The 18,338-nt window shown below is 36.6% G+C and overlaps 1 protein-coding gene and 1 long non-coding RNA gene across 2 annotated transcripts; both read right to left on the reverse strand.

The window, feature by feature from the left end:
- Positions 1-1,363: 1,363 nt before the first annotated feature.
- LOC137734077 (disease resistance protein RPV1-like) lies at positions 1,364-6,008 on the reverse strand. The gene is made up of 6 exons (XM_088697663.1): positions 5,397-6,008; positions 3,973-5,068; positions 3,589-3,888; positions 2,563-3,486; positions 1,808-2,444; positions 1,364-1,701 (listed from the first exon to the last, which is right to left on the reverse strand). The coding sequence occupies exons 1-6, from the start codon at positions 5,906-5,908 to the stop codon at positions 1,529-1,531; spliced, it is 3,642 nt and encodes a 1,213-aa protein (XP_088553789.1). The 5' UTR covers positions 5,909-6,008; the 3' UTR covers positions 1,364-1,528.
- A 9,917-nt stretch (positions 6,009-15,925) lies between these two features.
- On the reverse strand, positions 15,926-17,422 carry LOC148695475 (uncharacterized). Its single transcript, XR_015964548.1, has 2 exons — positions 16,600-17,422; positions 15,926-16,470 (listed from the first exon to the last, which is right to left on the reverse strand). It is a non-coding gene; the product is annotated as an uncharacterized LOC148695475 (long non-coding RNA).
- Positions 17,423-18,338: the final 916 nt, after the last annotated feature.

The following is an 18,338-nucleotide window of genomic DNA, read 5'->3' on the forward strand; positions in this document are numbered from 1 at the left end:
GCACAAGCTGATGATGACCCTGAACTTTTGGATGACTCTGAGTTTTACCGGCAATTACTGAAAGAATTTTTGGAGACAATTGACCCAGCAAGTTGTGGTAAAACTATTAGGGCATCTCATACTTCATGTATGAATGATTGCATTTGAATTTGATATGCGATATGGTTTACCCAATCTATAAGATTTCCAGTAGTTCAAAACACATGCTATCAGATTCCATATAAAAAGTGTGGCTTTTGAAATTGTTAAGGATTGTATCCTCCCAAGTGATGTCCGGTATGCTCATTAATTTGCTGCTATTGATATGTAGAGTGGATGAACATGATTTTCAAACAGTTTGGGCTCGTCTAATCAACTTTAAGTAACGAAGTCTGAGTCCTGAGGAAAGTTTCATTCAAACAATCTGTATCTTCGGCTATTGATGTCAATGGCAATGTATGTCTCAGCTTATATTGGGCTTGGAACCTAATCGATCCAGAACTTATATTGTTCAAGTTGTTGTGTTTTTGTAACCTTAAAAATGGAACAAGCTAGCAGTTATTCCTGCTAACAATCACGACCTAATTGATCCCGAACTTCTATTGTTTATTGATTCTAATTTTGTACTATTTGATTATCTACAGAGAGCATTTTATTTTTTGAATAAGTTGCATGCTAAGAAGAGGAAGGTTGTTTACAGAAGAGCCTCTATGAGTCGCAAGATAAGGTATCAATACATTCTTCGGTTCCCTATGTGAAACTGCTGTGATTTTGTTTTGGAATATCTTGGAGCATCTGTTGAGCAAAGTAGGCCAGATTGTTGAAGGCTTATTGCATTATGCTTTTGCAGGTACTATGTTTATGAGAACATGGTAAATTTCATGGCTCCAGAAACCATGGCCGTTTCTCCTATGCTTCCTGACCTCAATAATTTGTTCAGGTTGAAGAAGCAGAAACCAGCTTCCGTAGTGTAGTAGTGATGCAAGACTGAATCAGCTGTATAGTCCTTAGATCTCAGGCTAAGAAATTGTCTGCTGTTAATTTATTTGATATATTATTCAATCTAATATTTGTTGTACTGATATTTATGTAATTTTCAAAATTTTTCAATGGGAGTTGAGTCTTTAAGAAGCATGATTTTGTTGTAAATGACAATTAATCTGTAAATTTGACATTTATAAGCAAATAGGATGTTATTGCTTTCCCCGGTGCCAAAATGTTTTCCCCCAATTCGAAGAATTGATTCTTGCCCGGTTTGCCCCCATTTGTGTAGAATCAACTTTTTTTTTCCAGTTATTTACTGCTAGTATACGTACAACAGTCTGTTTATTTTCTCTGGTATGAGATTTTATGCAATCAGTGGCAGGGAAGAAAAATTCGTAAGTATCGATAATGTTGGATGTATTTTATGCTACATTTATGCAATATTTGATGATGTTGAACACATTTGAACTTCGATATTTAGAAGGCAGAAAACATCTCGAAAACGAGGGAATCCAAAGATATGTCTGTATCAAGTAAAATTACAAACTCATGGATGGCTTGTGGACTACTGTCGCTTCTTTTTCTGAGAGATGGAGGACCGAACTACAAGAGCAAGCGTGAAAAATAAGCCGGCAGCAGTGAGGAGCACCTTCCAGCCTCCGAGGCTGCAGTTGTTGCCGGCAGCCCTCATCCTTGCAATTGTGTAATCAGGTTCATCCTCTTGCCCTTCTTCTTTGCCTGAAAAACATACAAATAACATAAAATTTATGTTTTTGAATTGAATACAGATGGACTTGGAAGTGTTTGGATGAAGTATAATTCATTGCAATACAACATAGCATACCTGTGTCTTCTTCATCAGTGTCCATGATGAGGCGGTTAAACATTCTATGCATACCAAATTCAATTTTTTCAATTGTTGTTTTATAGAAACCAAGGAAGTATATTCCTGGTTTATGCTCATACATAGACAAATCTCCACCGATGACAAATGGATAATGAGGATCTGATTTGGTGTTGTGTTGGTTACTTATCATCATATTATTCTGGTGCTCTTGCACAAGCTCGACACCAAACTCCTTTACCCGAAACCACTCAGGATATCCGGCCATTACCAAAACAACCACTTGATCTCCACATTGTAATATTGTTTCACTCTCCATCCTCCAATGGCTCAACCATATCACATCTTCACCCTCTCCTGGAATTCCACAGAATAGTGGGGAATAGATCCACTTCAGACCCTTGCTCTTGTTACTCACTTTAGCCATTAGTGGACAACAAATCATACTATAATCGTGATTATTAGAATTCTCCTCATTTGCATAGGTAGCAAAAATGTTCAAGCCTCGGATTCTGTGAGTGGCAGGGAGTAAAGGGACTATAAAAGATATAGAAGACTTGGTGCTTTTATAGCTAAACCAGCCTGGAACCTCATGCCCAACAAAAAATGTGCTAAATATACCAAATTGATAGAGTCCCTGTGCATTTTCCATGATCATCACAACATTACTAAGTCATTTATTTCCCATTATAAATATATATGACTTATGAAAGAGAGAGAGAGAGAGAGAGAGAGAGAGAGAGAGAGAGCCACACCTGAACAGGACTCCATCTACTCTTTGGATGGGAAATTGCGAATGGTTGGTGCATTCTAATGGATGGCATGGATACGAAGTTGAACAAGCTCAAAAGTTTGATCATTTCCTCATCAACTCTATCAATAGGCTCTAACTTGTACCAGTACTCCCACTCAACTAGATTGCAGTTGTCCCGCATAATGACAGGTTCTTCGTACTCAGATTGATATGTTATTTTTTTTAATGATATGCATCCAACTAAATTCATCACTACTCCATCCATCGCTTTGTGTACTTTCGGCAACCCCAGAAGCGAATCGAGCTTCTTACAATCATCCATCGCTTTGTGTACTTTCGGCAACCCCAGAAGCGAATCGAGCTTCTTACAATTGTGGAAAGACAGATGATTGAGCCTTCTCAAACCTTTGATGAAAACTGGCAGAGTACAAATTGGATTCTCATCTAAATATAGTCTTTGTATTGAGGACAGATTACTTAAATCCCCACGAAAGGCATCATCAGCAAGATTGCACCCACTGAGATTCAACTTTACCAAAGAGCATGGAAAATAACTCAAGATACTTGAACATGTTTCTGGCCATAACCCACTCATTGGAATTCCATCTGTTTCAAGCACTTTCAGAGACTCCATCCTCTGCATCATCTCCAATGGAAACTCATCAAGATTTGAGCAACCAGATAAAATGAGTGTTTCAAGTGACTTAAGCATGCACATGCTCTTCGGAAGCATCCTAAGATTCTTGCAATCCTTTGTATTCAAGTACACAAGTCTCTCCAGGTTTCCAATGGATTCATGAACAACAATCAAGCTTGTGCAGCCTACAAGGATCAATTCCTCTAGACGAGGGCAAAGTGAGAAGTCCATGATTTCAGTGAGGCCATGAGAATGGCTGAGGTCAAGGATCTTCAATGATGGAAGAAACTGTGGAAACAAATAAAAACAAGCAAAGGAAAAAAAAATGTGTCAGAGAATTAAAACCTAAAGAAAGAAGGAAAAAAAATTGAAAAGCGTAGAGTAACATACTTTTGCTTCTTTGAAAACTTGTCTCAAGCTGCTATATTGCATTTCAAGAGATACCAATTTCTCCAAAGAAAAATCAACAGGAATTGAATCCAAAGGAAATCCGAGCCAACACAACCATCTTAACCCTATAGGAAGTTCTGCATAACATCCCTCTAGTTGTACATGTCTAAGACAGAGCAGTTTCAGTTTGTGCATCCTTGCAAATGAATTGGTTTCCAAGACATTCTCGTTTGAGTTTATGGGACTGTTTGTAAGCAGTTCATGCATGTCCAGCATAAGACCTTCAACTGCTTGCGTACCCTATAAAAGAAATCGGAAAAACAATTGGTTAATTAGCACAAGAAAAAAAGAAACACACACACACATACAATGAACATTTCTTACATTCTTTTCTCTCAATATTTCGAAAGAATCCTTAGAGCGCCACAATCTACTACGATTCCTAGGCTCATATGATTCTCGGCGAACAATTTCTCGTCCCATGTCACGAATCACGTCATGCATATACAACTTGTCCATAACAATTGTCACCAAGCACCTATCTTTGAGATTTTGAATGCCACAGATTGTCTTGAAATCACATCCATCTAGTATTGTGACAATGCGATCTTCACCCTTTCCAATAAAGAAACAAGCAATATGGAGGAATAAATTCTGGTCATGGTCATCTTGTAAGGAGTCGTAGCTTATTCTCAATTTATTCATGAGTTCACCATTTGGAATAACTTCTAACTTCTCCAATGTACTTTTCCATACACGCTTAGATTCCCCGAAAAGAGAAGAACCCAAAACTTTGAGAGCTAATGGAAGTCTTCCGCTATGTTGTGCGACTTCTTCAGAATATTTCTCATAACCTTCAAGGGGATGATCCTGGCCAAAAGCATGCCAGCTTAAGAGCTCCAATGATTCATCGAAACCCAAAGGTCCAACTTCATGCACCGTAATACCTTCATGTGCCTTTAGCAACCTTTGACGCCTAGTTGTTATGATTATTTTACTTCCAGGATAAAACTGATCTTTCATCCTCAGTACTGCATCTAATTGGTCCATATGGTCCACATCATCAAGAACAAGAAAAACTTTTCGAAAGCTTATGGCTCTTCCAATCTTAATTATTCCCTCACTAACATTGTGTATTTTCTCTTTTTTCCCATTTAAAATATCATAAAGAATTTGCTTTTGTATTTGAACTAAGCCGTCTGGATGACTTGCAGTTTCTCTGATATTTTCAACATAGCTGATTCCTTCAAAACTTTCAAAGTTTGAATTGTAAACACATTTTGCAATGGTTGTCTTCCCTATTCCAGGCAGCCCATAAACAAGAAGTATACCAACATCATGTGATGGATCTTGTAACCATAAATTGATGTGTTCGACTTGAGAATGGACTCCAACCAGTTTTGATTCAACGCTCAAGTGTCTGCGACTTAGCTTATCACGAATCACTTTAACAATATCTTTGATAAACTTTGACTCGTACCTAAGAATTTGCAAATAAAATGAAAGATAAATCAAACATGTCGTGCACTCAATATCAATCAATTATACAGAGTCTGATCATCATGGAATTCACGGGAGAAAATTATACTAAGGTTCGAACAATAATGCTTAACAGTTATCCCATGCAGCTACATGGTACAGATCATGACAACTTAATTGACCTTAACTGGGATTATTACTGGAGCAATTTGCCTGAAGTCATATGAACATTTGTGTTGAGTAAATCAATATTTTGTGATTTTATTGGAGGGGTCAACGACAACAACAACAACAACAAAGAGAAGACAAAAGAAGAAAATGAAAGTTACCCATGAGCTTGATTTTGTAAAACCTTCCCAGCTAGATCTGCAACCTCTACAAGTGCCTTCCTCCATCTCTCCATCATGTCGGGGGGTTCAGTTTTCCGGTGTCTAGCAAATGCCTCGGCAAAGCTTCCCGTCTGCTTCCTCACATGGGATGGATCAACATGGTAGAAGACCGGTATAACCACATGGTCCGAGCTAGTCCTCTTGTGGTCAACGATCTCGACAAGCTCGTTAAGGCACCATCTGGATGATGCGTAATCTTTCGAAAACACAATGACAGAAGTTCGGGACATTTGGATTGCTTGCTTCAGTCCTGACCTGATATCTTCTCCCGTCTCGAGTTCATCGTCGTCTCGAAATGTGTGATATCCTGCGCTTATCAAAGCTGTGTAGAGGTGGTCGGTAAACGTCTTGCGAGTGTCTTCACCTCTAAAGCTCAAGAACACGTCGTAGTGGTAACCCCGACGAGTGTTGGAATCAGAGGAAGTTCCTTGAGTTGATCTCACAAGAGCCATTGATGTGAATCGGTGGACAAACAAAAAAACCTGGTCCTTGCTAGGTGCAATGCAAATGTCTCCGTGCAGGGGAGATATAATTAGGTCATTCCTATCGGAAAAGGATCCTCTTCGTGGGATCCAGAGACCAACCAATTATATCAATTCATCGTGTGATCAGAAATTTTTTTAAATTTAAAATTAAATATAAATAATATTTAACGAAACTGATTATATAAACAAATATGATTAATTAACCTTACATATTCCTACAAAAAGGATCCGACATTCCTATCTACTTCTAGGAAAATTAACAAACAATTATAAAATGGGTCTTTCCTATGCATTGACCCAAAAAGTGTTTCTTTAAGTCATGGTCGGCCACTAGTGGCAAAGATGAAAAGAAAAAGAAAAGAGTGCTTGTTTTATATGTGATTTTGTAGACTAGAATTTAGGGGTATGATATCCATACACTTTATTTTACTTCTTATATATCTTTTTAATTTTCGGTCGTAGGATTGGATGAATTTAAGAAGATCAACTGACAAAAGTTATCAAAGAGTGTGTAAGAAGTAAAATGAAATGTGTGGATAACATACCCCTATAATTTATATTGATCGTTGCTCACTTTTTGGGATAAAATAAACTTCTAATTGCATCAAGATTTTTTGTGATAAAATACAGCACGCTTTTATTGTTGTTCCATACTCATTTCTTGTCTTTGAAATATTGGAGGCATTTATACCAATCAACCCACCAACTAGTGTTTCCAATATCACCATCTCGAGAGTTTATGTATTCAACTGCAAGATTGGTTGTCCCAAACATGATGCAGTTATGAGAAATCACTTGCTGGCAGTGGCGCATCTATATTCGAATCTTGGAGAGTCCCAATGTAAAATTTTAAGTTTTTTAGGCAGAAACATAGCACAAAGAGCACAAAAAAATATTTCAATTTGTTCATTGAGGCATTTCATGAAACATTTGATAGGATTATTGTCCTTAGCCAAATCATGTTGGGCACAAGTAGAGTTTTTAAACATTTTTCTTCTATTAATGTTTGAGCTACACGTTAAGGATCTTGTTGGAACATATTTTGCATATATATACAAAATGTATAAAGTGGTGAGAAATATACATGAGATATAATATTTATGAGATTCGGCAAATTGTGCCAAAGTCCTTAGGGTAGCAATACCGGTTTCTCATCATCGGATATATAATTTACAATGTAAGAAACAAGGGAAATTGGGAGCAATTTGCTCTTTTGTCGTATTCGTCATTTTCTTCATTTCACTTTTTCCCTTCTCCTTTTCTTCTTTTCCCTTATGCTTTTCTCTATTCTCCGAAATTTCCTATCAGTTTCCCCCTCGCTTTCTAATTTGCCCTTCTCCTTTTCCTTCTCTCTACTCTCCGGAGTTTCTTTCCCATTTTCCCCTGTCCTTTGACGTCATTGTATTTGGGCTGAGATGTGAACCTATTATGGCTCTATTTTAGAGATGTGTAAATTGTAGTCCCACATCTATTTTTCAAAGAGTTAGCTTTTGCTTTATTAGACTAACTCCAACCCTAGGCCCAAACCCAAATTTTTGGGTTTAAACTCAAAAATTGCCACCCTAAGCTAAAGACTCAAACCTAAAAAATTTTGGTTTGGACCCGAATCAAAATCTAAATTTGGGTTCAAATTTAGCTGATCTAAGAGTTAGTGGCCAACAACTGGGCCTCGCGTAATAGGGACCCTATCTGTCCAACTGTAATTGTAGCTATAGGCCTTTCAATTGTTGGACCGTTGGTTCTCAACGGTATGAATGAAACTCCTTTTTTTGGGCAATCCGTTGAAATTGATCGAATGATCCGTATTTGTTTATGTCAAATCCAACAGTAATAAATAAAAAATAAAAAATAAAAAGATCAAACGTTTGGAATTTAAATCTAACAGTCAAAACAATAATATACATACTTGATTTGTATATTGAAGTTTGGTTGGTTAATATGTATATTGAAGGTTGGTTGGTTGAGTGGTTGGTAAGTGTGATTTGTTATGTTTTGGAAATTTTGTTGGAATTTATATTTTTTTAGGCTAAAACATTCATAAAATTAAATTAAGATAACATAACCCAAAGCTAACAAAAAAAAAATATCCTTATCGGAAAAAACAATTAGGGTTAAAACCATTCCATAACAATTAATACATTTTAGGTCTTGAAACTTAGGTCTGGAGGGTTGGGTAACGTTCACTACTCCCAAAGCTAAAATTTGTCTTTTACTGGACCTAAATATTTGGATTTGGGTCCAAGGATTGGAGTTGATCTTAACACTTATCTTTTTAATTTTGGTAGAGATCTTCAATTTTAATTTCACGTTTTGTTACTCTTAAAAAAATAAAATACTATTTCAAACTGGGTCAAATATTAGGAGAGGACAAGTAAAAATTATGGGGGTTGATAATAGGAGGCAACATAATGTAAAGATATATGCGGTTGAATATATCAGTAAAAAAAAGAAACCTCTACTCAAATTCTGGTGATGATCGGTAAATTAGGTTGAAATGTTTTCTAATTTTACTTGTTTGCTAAGAAGAATTATATTAAAGTATTACGTTAAGAAAGTCTAATTCATTCTCGTCTAAAGAATCAATTTGCAGAAGGAGGACTTTGGTCGTATTTATAGTGTAAGGAGTTATAGACAAAGATGTACAGTGTTGGAAGAACTCTTTTCCTTTTCTGTTTTCTCTTTTCTTTTAGCATCATTTACATGAACTCTGTCATCTCACAATTTAACGTCAATTATCATGCCAACATTATAAAATATTGTACAAAAATCATGAGGTGATGAAGAGTTTATAGAGAGTCTCACCAGCATTTCTCATATAAAAATATTGGGGGAAATTTAGCAGCGCCTTACAAGTTCGAGGGGGGAAATTGACAAATAAGCTTAAAATCAAAGAGTAATTATTTGATCTAAAAGAATTTTTTTTTTTTTTTTTTTTGAAACCGATCTAAAAGAATTGAGTCGAACCTTGAAAATGTAAGGAACAAGCTCTAGCAGGACACACGTGTGCAAATGTGCTTGCATGTGCTCAAATTAAAATCAATTGCTGCTTAAATTCAAGCTCTATTTCTCCTGTATAGAAATAGTTCAATGAAAAGTTGGGTGGTCATCCACGTGCAAGGTTCTAAAAGATGCTAGATGCTAATCGAACGGTTAGTTAGGAACTAGTGCCTAAGCGGCTAAGCGGGTGCTTAGACGGACTAGGTGGATTTAAGTAAATCTATTATATTTTGTGTAAATAAGAGTTTGCTTATACTTAAAATATATAATTTCATCATAAACTACAAAATAGAATGAAGTATTGGAACATTATGAAAACATAGGGAACATGAATATAATGTGTGTTAATTTAAGTATGCAACAAGTTTCTTACAATTTATTACAAAAATAAAATGCAAAATGAAAGTTATCTATTTTCTGTCTAAGTGAGTCGCGACCTAGACGGGTCTGGGACTACATCAGTACTTAACAGAATTGTGATGGAATAACCAAATTGATTTGCAATACCTATTTTCAGGGACTACATTGATTGATTTTTAATTTCAGTGACCATCTTGATAAGGAGGATCAATTTCTGGAATTATTTGTGATAAAAACTCAAAAGTTAATAACTTAAAAATTAAATTTATCACCACTTATATATTAATATGTGGTGTATAACTCATACCCGATCACAATAAATAATTTCCCTATGCATTGACCCAAAAAGCTAGTCATGGTCGGCCACTAGTGGAGATGAAAAGAAAAAGAAGAGAGTACTTTTTGTTTTATGTGATTTTATAAATTACAATTTATATTGATCGTTGCTCACCACATTTTTGTGATAAAATGCACTTCTAATTGCACCATGATTAATTACAATTTATATTGATCGTTGCTCACAACTTTTTTGTCATAAAATGCTCTTCTAATTGCACCATGATTCTTTTTTAATAAAATACAAAACATTTGTTCATTGCTCCATACTCATTTCTTGTCCTTGAACTGTTGGAGCCATTTATACCAATCAACCCACCAACTAGTGTTTCCAATATCACCATCTTGAAGGTTTATATATGCAACTGCAAGATTGGTTGTCCTAACTATGATGCGGTTATGAGGCAAAAATCAAAACTTGATAGAATCGTGAAATAATGTGGCACTTATACTGTTTAGTTACTTTCATAAGGAAAGTTTGGAATAACCTGAATCTGGCGGGTACATGTATGGTTGAATTGGAGGTGGTTGATCGAATTGATGTACAGTTATAAGCTTGTTGTATAGTTATAGGCTGGACCAAAAGACATCACTTGTCGCTGGCAATGGTGGATCCAGGATTCGAATCTTAAGGGTCTCAGTGTTAAAGTTCCAAGTTTTTAGATAGAAACAAAGAGCGAAGCACATACCCAAAAAAAAAATTAATAATAATAATTCAGTTTGTTTACTGAGGTATTTCTTCGAACACTTGATAGACTTATTGTTGTCAACCAAATCATGTTGCGCACAAGTACATTCTGTAAACATTTTTCTTCTATTAATGTTTGAGCTACACGTTAAGGATCTTGTTGGAACATATGTTGCACATATATACGAAATATATAAAGTGGTGAGAAATGTATATGAGATATTACACTTACGAAGTTCGGCAAGTTATGCCCATGTCCTCAGAGTAGCAATACTGGTTTCTCATTATATGAAATATAATTTACAATTTTATAAGAGACAAGGGAAAAAGGGAGCAATTTGCTCTTTGGCATATTTGTATATTTTCTGGATGTTTTGCGATGTGTTTTTTTTTCTTCTTCTTTTTCGGTCTCACACTCCCATTTGTAAGAAAATGGGTAACTAGTTGGTGGACATAATGATGGAGGTGACTTACCTTTTCTTTGCTTTTTCCCTCTTTTCCTCTACTCTGCTAAGCTTCCCTCTCATTTTCCCTTCTTTCTTTTCTTCTTTTCCCTCTCCTTTTACCTTCTTTCTTTCCTTCTTTTCCCCTCTCCTTTGACGTCTTTGTATTAGGACTAAGATGTGGACATGTTATCACACTATTCTGGAGAGGTGAAAATTATGGTCCCACATATCTCTTTTTCAAAGAATTAAGTTTTGATCTATTAGACTAACTCCAACCCTTAGAACCAAAACCAAATATTTTGGTTTAAAGGCAAAAATTTGCCACCCAAAGCTAAGACTCATACCTAAAAATTTGGGTTTGGATCCAAATCAAAATCTAAATTTGGGTTCAAATTTGGCTGATCTAAGAGTTAGTGGCCGACAACTAGGCTCCAAGCGGTAAGGAACTCAGCTGTCCAATGGTAAATGTGGCTTTTCGATTTCTGGACCGTTGGTTATCAACGGTCCAAATCAAACTCTCTTTTTGGGGCAATCCTTTGAAATTGAATGAACGATCAATATTTGTTTTTGTCAAATCCAATGGTAAAAACGATCTGCCGCTGAAATTCAAATTCAACAGTCAAAATAATATGTATATTTGGTATTGTACTAACATCCACTTGTAGTAAAAGTAATGTTGGTCCCTAGGTAAATTGGAGGAATATTTGGTATTTCACGACGTTATGTGTTGAATGATAACATCCATATGGAGGAACATTTGTTGTGACAAAAATATCAAGAAAAGGAGGAAACTTGGAGACTCGAGAACATTAACGATTAAAGGTTGAAACATTGAAGACACGTTCTGAATTCTAACCTTGGAAGTAGTTGCAGTAGTTTCATTTCGGTTAGGTTAAGAGAAAGATTTCTTTAACGTCTTATGTAATGGTTTTCCGTGAAATCGCAGATCTCCATTGCTAGGGGTCATATCCAAGATCAGCCAATAAGAGTTACGAGTTCGACGAGAAGGAATATCATACAGTTCTTCATCTTCCAAATGTCGGATTTGTCTCGGGAACGGTAGAGCAACTCATTACACCCCAAAGCCAAAATCTAAGGTTGAGCTCAAGTTTACTCTCCAAGTCCATCACTCAAATCACGTTCTAAGAGCAGTTCCATTAGGGGTAGGATAGGCCGGCACACAGCCAAAAAAATGACCCGGCATCTAGGGAAGTCTCTCCATCCCACGGGATTGCCTGGCACCCAACCCAATCTGGTCTCCAGGCCAGCACAAAAGTGACAAACCTTGGGACCGACTCATCTGACGCCAGCGTGGCGTCAGAAGGAAGTTTGAACTGGAGGCCGTCTCCCATCGACCTCGTGAACACCACTGGCCGCTTCATCTTCTTGTACTCCATCCACAACAGCAAGTCTGTGTGCTCCACTGCTGTCCAGATCTTGTCCAGGTCCTGCTTTGAAAACCCGATGGCCACGAACACCTTGTTGAGGTGGTCCAAGTTGAGCTCTGCGATCGTGCGGTGGAGGTTGAAGCCCTGGGTGTTGAGGTCTTGGTCGGAGATTGAGTATTGATTGGTGAGCGGCGCGACATGGTGAGGTTGAGGGGGAGTGGGAACGGTGAATTAAATAGGGTTTAATAAAATTGATAATATTTTAATAAATCAAATTATTATTTTATAATAAATAATAATAATATTTAATAAAATTGGCTAGGCTATTTAGTTTTAGGGGTGGAGATGCATTTGGTCTATTACCGTTCATTGGGGTCTATCACTGTTCATTGAGTGGATAAATGGGCTGGGTGCTAGCGCAAAGTCTTTAGAGGTGGAATTGCTCTAATAAGAACAAAACCTTATAAAGTGAACAAGCTTTTTGATGGTGACCAATGTGGGACAATGTAGAATGATATTTCTACTCAAAATTTCTAACAGTGAATATGTACGAGTCGTATTGCATGATGCGTAAAGGATATTGGAATCTGGAGATTACTTACATGCTTTTCAATGGTTTAAACACCTTCGGCTCAAATTCCTTCATTTTCAAAGGGCTACTTGTTACAAAAATGGAGAAAACCAAATAAAATAAATGTAAAGGAAATAATGGATACCAAGGAATTTACGTGGCTATGTTCATGGAAAGCGGTATAAGCTTCTTTTCTTATGTGAAATAAGGTTACAACGAGAAAAAAAAAAACTTAAATCTCTGAGGCTACTATGTCTCGTCTGGAAATTAATATGAGAAGAGCTTTCTATCGATTTGAATTTTGAAATTCACACATGTCTAAAAGGATTTACACAATGCTATAACATCGTTGACCTTAGTAGCGTAGGCTTATAACTAAGCAGGGCATTAAAGTGTTTGGTTGCCTCGATGAAACCTAACCAAGTGAGTTTATGGTGATCTTGGTCTGTTCATCCTTGGGTGAAATCACACAAAGTGCGCCCTTAAACCCTCGGGTTAGTGGGGTCCCCCATCCACCATGGTTGGGTAGCTAATAAAAACTTGCTTTAGATTGGGTGTGTACCCTCAGCATGCTGTCTGGTGTGTGGCATCTCACTACACATTCACTTTTTGTAACCCACATCAAAGTGATGTGTATCATGCAATCTTTCACTTTTTGTAACCCACTTCAAAGTGATGTGTATCATGCAATCTTTCAACTAGACATATGCCATCTACCAGTTGAAAATCAAAGTGATGAATGTCATGCAACTACGTCGTCCTCACTTCACTCCCATAGTGTAAAATGTCTCTTGTAATAAAAATTTAAAAAAAAAAAATCATGCAATGTTTTAACTAGTCATATACCATATACCAGTTGAAAATCAGATTACCAAACGGGCAGATTAACAAGTTAAGTATGAAACTATGAATAATATTAACTGGAAAACAATAAGAAGGCCAAGACGACTACAAACTGAGGACTACATCTTGATTAACTTGTAATAAAATTAAAAATTAAAAAAAAAAAAAAAAAGTCAAGCAATATTTCGACCAATCATATACCATCTACCAGTTAAAAATCAGAGTACTAAACGGACGAACAAAGTATGAAACTACGAATACTATTAACAAAAAACAACAAACAAAAATGCCGAGGTGGCTACAAACTATGAAGACACTCATATCTATAGAAAAAAGAATGTCTTAGCTGACCACATGGCTGACTTGGGTTATGGCTTCCCTTGGTCATGATGTTTTTGTTTCTCCTCCTGTCACTGCTACTAATTTTTTGCAGTTTCTGATATTATTGGCAATGTCCTTCATAGGGTTGTCCTTGCCTAGGTTTTTCTTGTTTTGCTTATGGGCTTTGCCCTCCTCTATACTGAAAAAAACACTTGTTTAAATTCTAAATTTCTAATGAGGATAATTTCTATTTTATTACCCTTAAGTTCACAAAATCTCATTTTACTACACTTACTTATTTTTCGACCCACTTCCATATCTAAAGTTTAAATTTTCTGCTATTTTAATACTTTTGTTAATCTTTTTGTCAATTCATTCGTTAATTGATGACCTGACATTACTTATTGCTCTAGCCCACCAAATTTCTGACACCTGGGGTTTGAACTTAAATACATATTACAAATTAATTAAGAAAAATTTGAAATAAAAAAAGGAAGGGAATTAAAAAAGGGTCTCTCACTCTCTTCCCTTCTCTCTTCAACTCCCACTACGCGACTTCTCCATCCTCGGTCTCTTCTCCAAAATCCACCACCACCGATGAAGAGGAGGATACAGCATTCTCATCACTATGTACAGAAAAAATCAAACTCACCGTGTTATCGGTACTTTTTAGTTCCTTGAGTCCCAAGGCTTCTGGTCGAAGTAAATATGTAGGAGTCGCGAAAGGTGTGTGAAGGATATTGGAATCTGGAGATTACTGACATGCTTTTCAATGGTTTAAACATTGTAATTTGTAGATATAAGACCTTCTGCTCAAATTCCTTCATTTTCAAAGGGCTACTCGTCACAAAAATGGAGAAAACCAAATAAGATAAACGTAAAGGAAATAATGCATACCAAGGAATTTACATGGCTACGTTCATGGGAAAGCGGTATAAGCTTCTTTTCTTATGTCGAATAAGGGTACAACGAGAGTATTTTATCTCTAAGGCTACTATGTCTCACCTGGAAATTAATATGAGAAGACCCTTCAATTCATCACTCTGTTGGATTTTGAATTTCACAGTTGGTAAGTTGGTAAGTTGGAAGCTAGTTATTAAGTAGATAATTGCTAAAGTCCCACATCGGACAGAGATCAAATATTAAATATGTTTAAAAGGGTTTACACAATGATATGATATTGCCGAGCCTAGTAGCGTGGGCTTATAACTAAGCAGGGCATTAAAGTGATTGGTTGTATCGGTGATGCCTAACCAGGTGAGGTTATGGTGGTCTTAGTCTGTTCACCTTGGGTGAAATCACACAATGTGCGCCCTTAAGCCCTCGGGTTAGTAGGGTTTCCCATCCACCATGGTTGGGTAGCTAATAAAAAATCAATCTTTAGATTGGGGTTATGGGTTCTAACCCAAGCCCCGCAGACCAAGATATACCTACCCTCAGCGTGCTGCCTGGTGTATGGCATCCAACTACACATTCACTTTTTGGGAGAGAGGAAGAGGGAGAATCTTTAACTAACTAGCATCAACAAAGTGATATCATGCAACTAAGAAGTGAACGTCCACACCGTAAAAGGTAACCTTGGAGTGTAAATATACGTATGTAACATTTTTTTTTACAAAATGAGCACCACAAGTGTAGAATCTCCTCCATATATATATATATATATATATATATATATATTGCAGTTTATCTTACATTGCCCGTCCCAAGCCCGGATAAAAAAGGGGGAGGACGTCAGGTAGTCGATAACCGACACTCCTAAGTTACGTCGAATCTTTATGAAAATGAATCTAGAACGAAATCCCCCACTTAGCAGGAAAAGGCTTTGTTGTATTTTTTTTTTTTTTTTTTTTTTTTTTGTCGATGAAAGAGTTCGGATTAGAATTTAAAACCTCTTCCCAACTTTGATGCTGTGTTTAGATGAGTGGTTACCAAGTATCAAGAAAGTGAGTGGTAAAGCAACGGCACAATAGTTAGGGGATTCCACTCCTCATAACCTGGAAGACATTCAATGAAACAAACGAAAGCCTAATATTATGACCATCTGGAAAACACTTGCGCTGGAGGCAGCAAACTTTACAACGCATATTTACCATTGGAGCAAGGTTCAAGCACGACGACAACTGCGGTCGCAAAATTACACCGCAGGCACTTTTCGTCGTTTGTTTCTGTTGTGATTCAGCAACCAGACACTCATACGGATTCAATTACAAATTACGCAGATAATATATCTTGAGGAACATACCAATGAAAGGAAACTGCTGAATTTCCATCTTAAAACAGTTTAAACATAATAAGTACCTTACTTAAAGACTAAGCTGTGCCCTCTACTCGGCAAAAAATGTTCAATTCACGCACTCAACGTGCATATCAGAATGTTGAAGAGGTGTAAGTTTTTATCTCGATAGCTTAAAATCTCTTCGTTGAAAGCTCCTCGTAGAACAATCCAGTAACTCTAAGCCAATAACCCAGGCCACAGGTAACTTCACCCGCTTCCGCCAGGTTCACCATCACGCCCATAACATCACAACCCATGTGTTCTTCGTTTCTTTTCCATTTGTGAGCAATTTTTTTGGCCTCTGCACATGCCATGAGCAGAAAGGATTAGAGTTGAAATATGTAAAACAAAAGGTAGAAAATACAATAGCTTCAAATTTCTAAACAACGCAATTGGAATTTCAAAAAGCCTAATCAATCTGTAACGCTACCTGCAAACGTTTTTTAGGTAAGCATCCTAGCCTATGAGATTCTGAGGTTTCCAACTTTAATTTTCTGCATTCAATATCTTCTTCTGCCTTCTTTGATGTTCTGCACCGTACAACCAAAATCCAGCCCCTGAAAGTTTGTTCCAGCAGCATATACATCTTACAAATCCTATTTGGAGAACCCAGGGAGATGGATTAAACATCTAAACACACAGAGATAGAAAGAACCGTTCTTCAATTTCTAGTCACTTACCTTACTTGGCTTACACTCCAAGCCTAACCTCTCAACACTTCTTTAATAAAACCCTAAAATCCCCATTTATCCCGACCCTTCACAAAAATTTAAAATCCATTTTTTCCCAACCCCAACTTTAGCAATGAATAAAATGTTTATAAGATGCAATAGAAAACTCCTGGAAACCCCTCGGTAAGTTTTAACACATACATATTCCTACATATCCTTGTCACCCCATGCTACACATAATCCTTAAAATTACTTAAAACGTAACTCCTACACACTTACACCCTATACTCCGTCTGAATATCAGATCTTACATCAATCATGACACTGTTCACCCTTAGCCATAAACTGGGGCAGTAAACTAGAGTGTGTTACACCAGTTGATAAGTTTTCGCAGGATTTGTTCCTTGCTCAAACAATATTGAATTTACTGTTGAACCCATTCACATAATCTTTAACACCCACATAACCATATGATGAAGGTTACATTTATAGTTTAAGAACACTAATTCTAGTACCGTGTACATGAATTATGTATATGATTAGATTATTAAATTCAACCGTTGGATCAGCAGAACATCAATCTTATAAAACTTAAAACTATCAATTGATCTGATAAAATTATATATAGTAACCCATCTACTCCACAGTCAAAAGAGTGTATACTGTATAGTGAACATTATAACATTTGGATGTAAGAGATAAACCTTACCAGAAGTTACATAGAATCAGAACACTACTTTTAACTGTCAACTGATAAGAACCTAATAAGATGCCGAAATATGGCCCAATAATCCGGCCCGCTCATTTTAGGTTCCCGTCTGTGAACACCTTTGCTAAAAAACAGCAACATTTAAACCAATTTTTTTGTCAACAATCTTCTGAACCAGTTAGTCATCTATTTATTGTTCAACCTTAAGACGAATACAGTTTATGTAATGATAATGAAATGGCTACTCTTTTATCTTTGTTCTAATTCCAACAGATCAACATTTATAATCTCCTGATCGAATCACATTCATCCAAATTAATAATTTTGTCAATAGGTTGACAAGAATACACACCTTAGACATGAGACCCCTTTCCTCACTCCACCAAAGAAAAGAAGGGCAAGAAGGGTAAGGAGACACTAAGTTGGCGTCCATTTTTTGTACACCATTCTGGTAGAAATGTCAAACTTTATCAACTCAAAATCGTAACAACATAATAGTGTAAATGTGTTGAAACTGGAATCACAGGGATTAAAAGAATCTGTAAGTGTAGGGCTGGTAAAGATCACAGAAACCATGAAAACAAAAAGCCACGATGTTTTCTAAGAATGTAATGCACACAAGGACAGTGGTTTCTCACTGCTTCTAGATTTCAAACGGATTCAAACCTATTAGTATTTGAATAAATTAACAATCCATTAGAAAGGTAATAAGAAACGCTCCTCAAGAAATGACCAATCAAAGCAATCCTATGTAAAACAACCAAATCATTACCATCATGGACTACTAAC

The sequence above is a fragment of the Pyrus communis genome, chromosome 7 (genome assembly GCF_041283825.1).
Source record: "Pyrus communis isolate YQ-2024b chromosome 7, ASM4128382v1, whole genome shotgun sequence".
NCBI lineage: Eukaryota > Viridiplantae > Streptophyta > Magnoliopsida > Rosales > Rosaceae > Pyrus > Pyrus communis.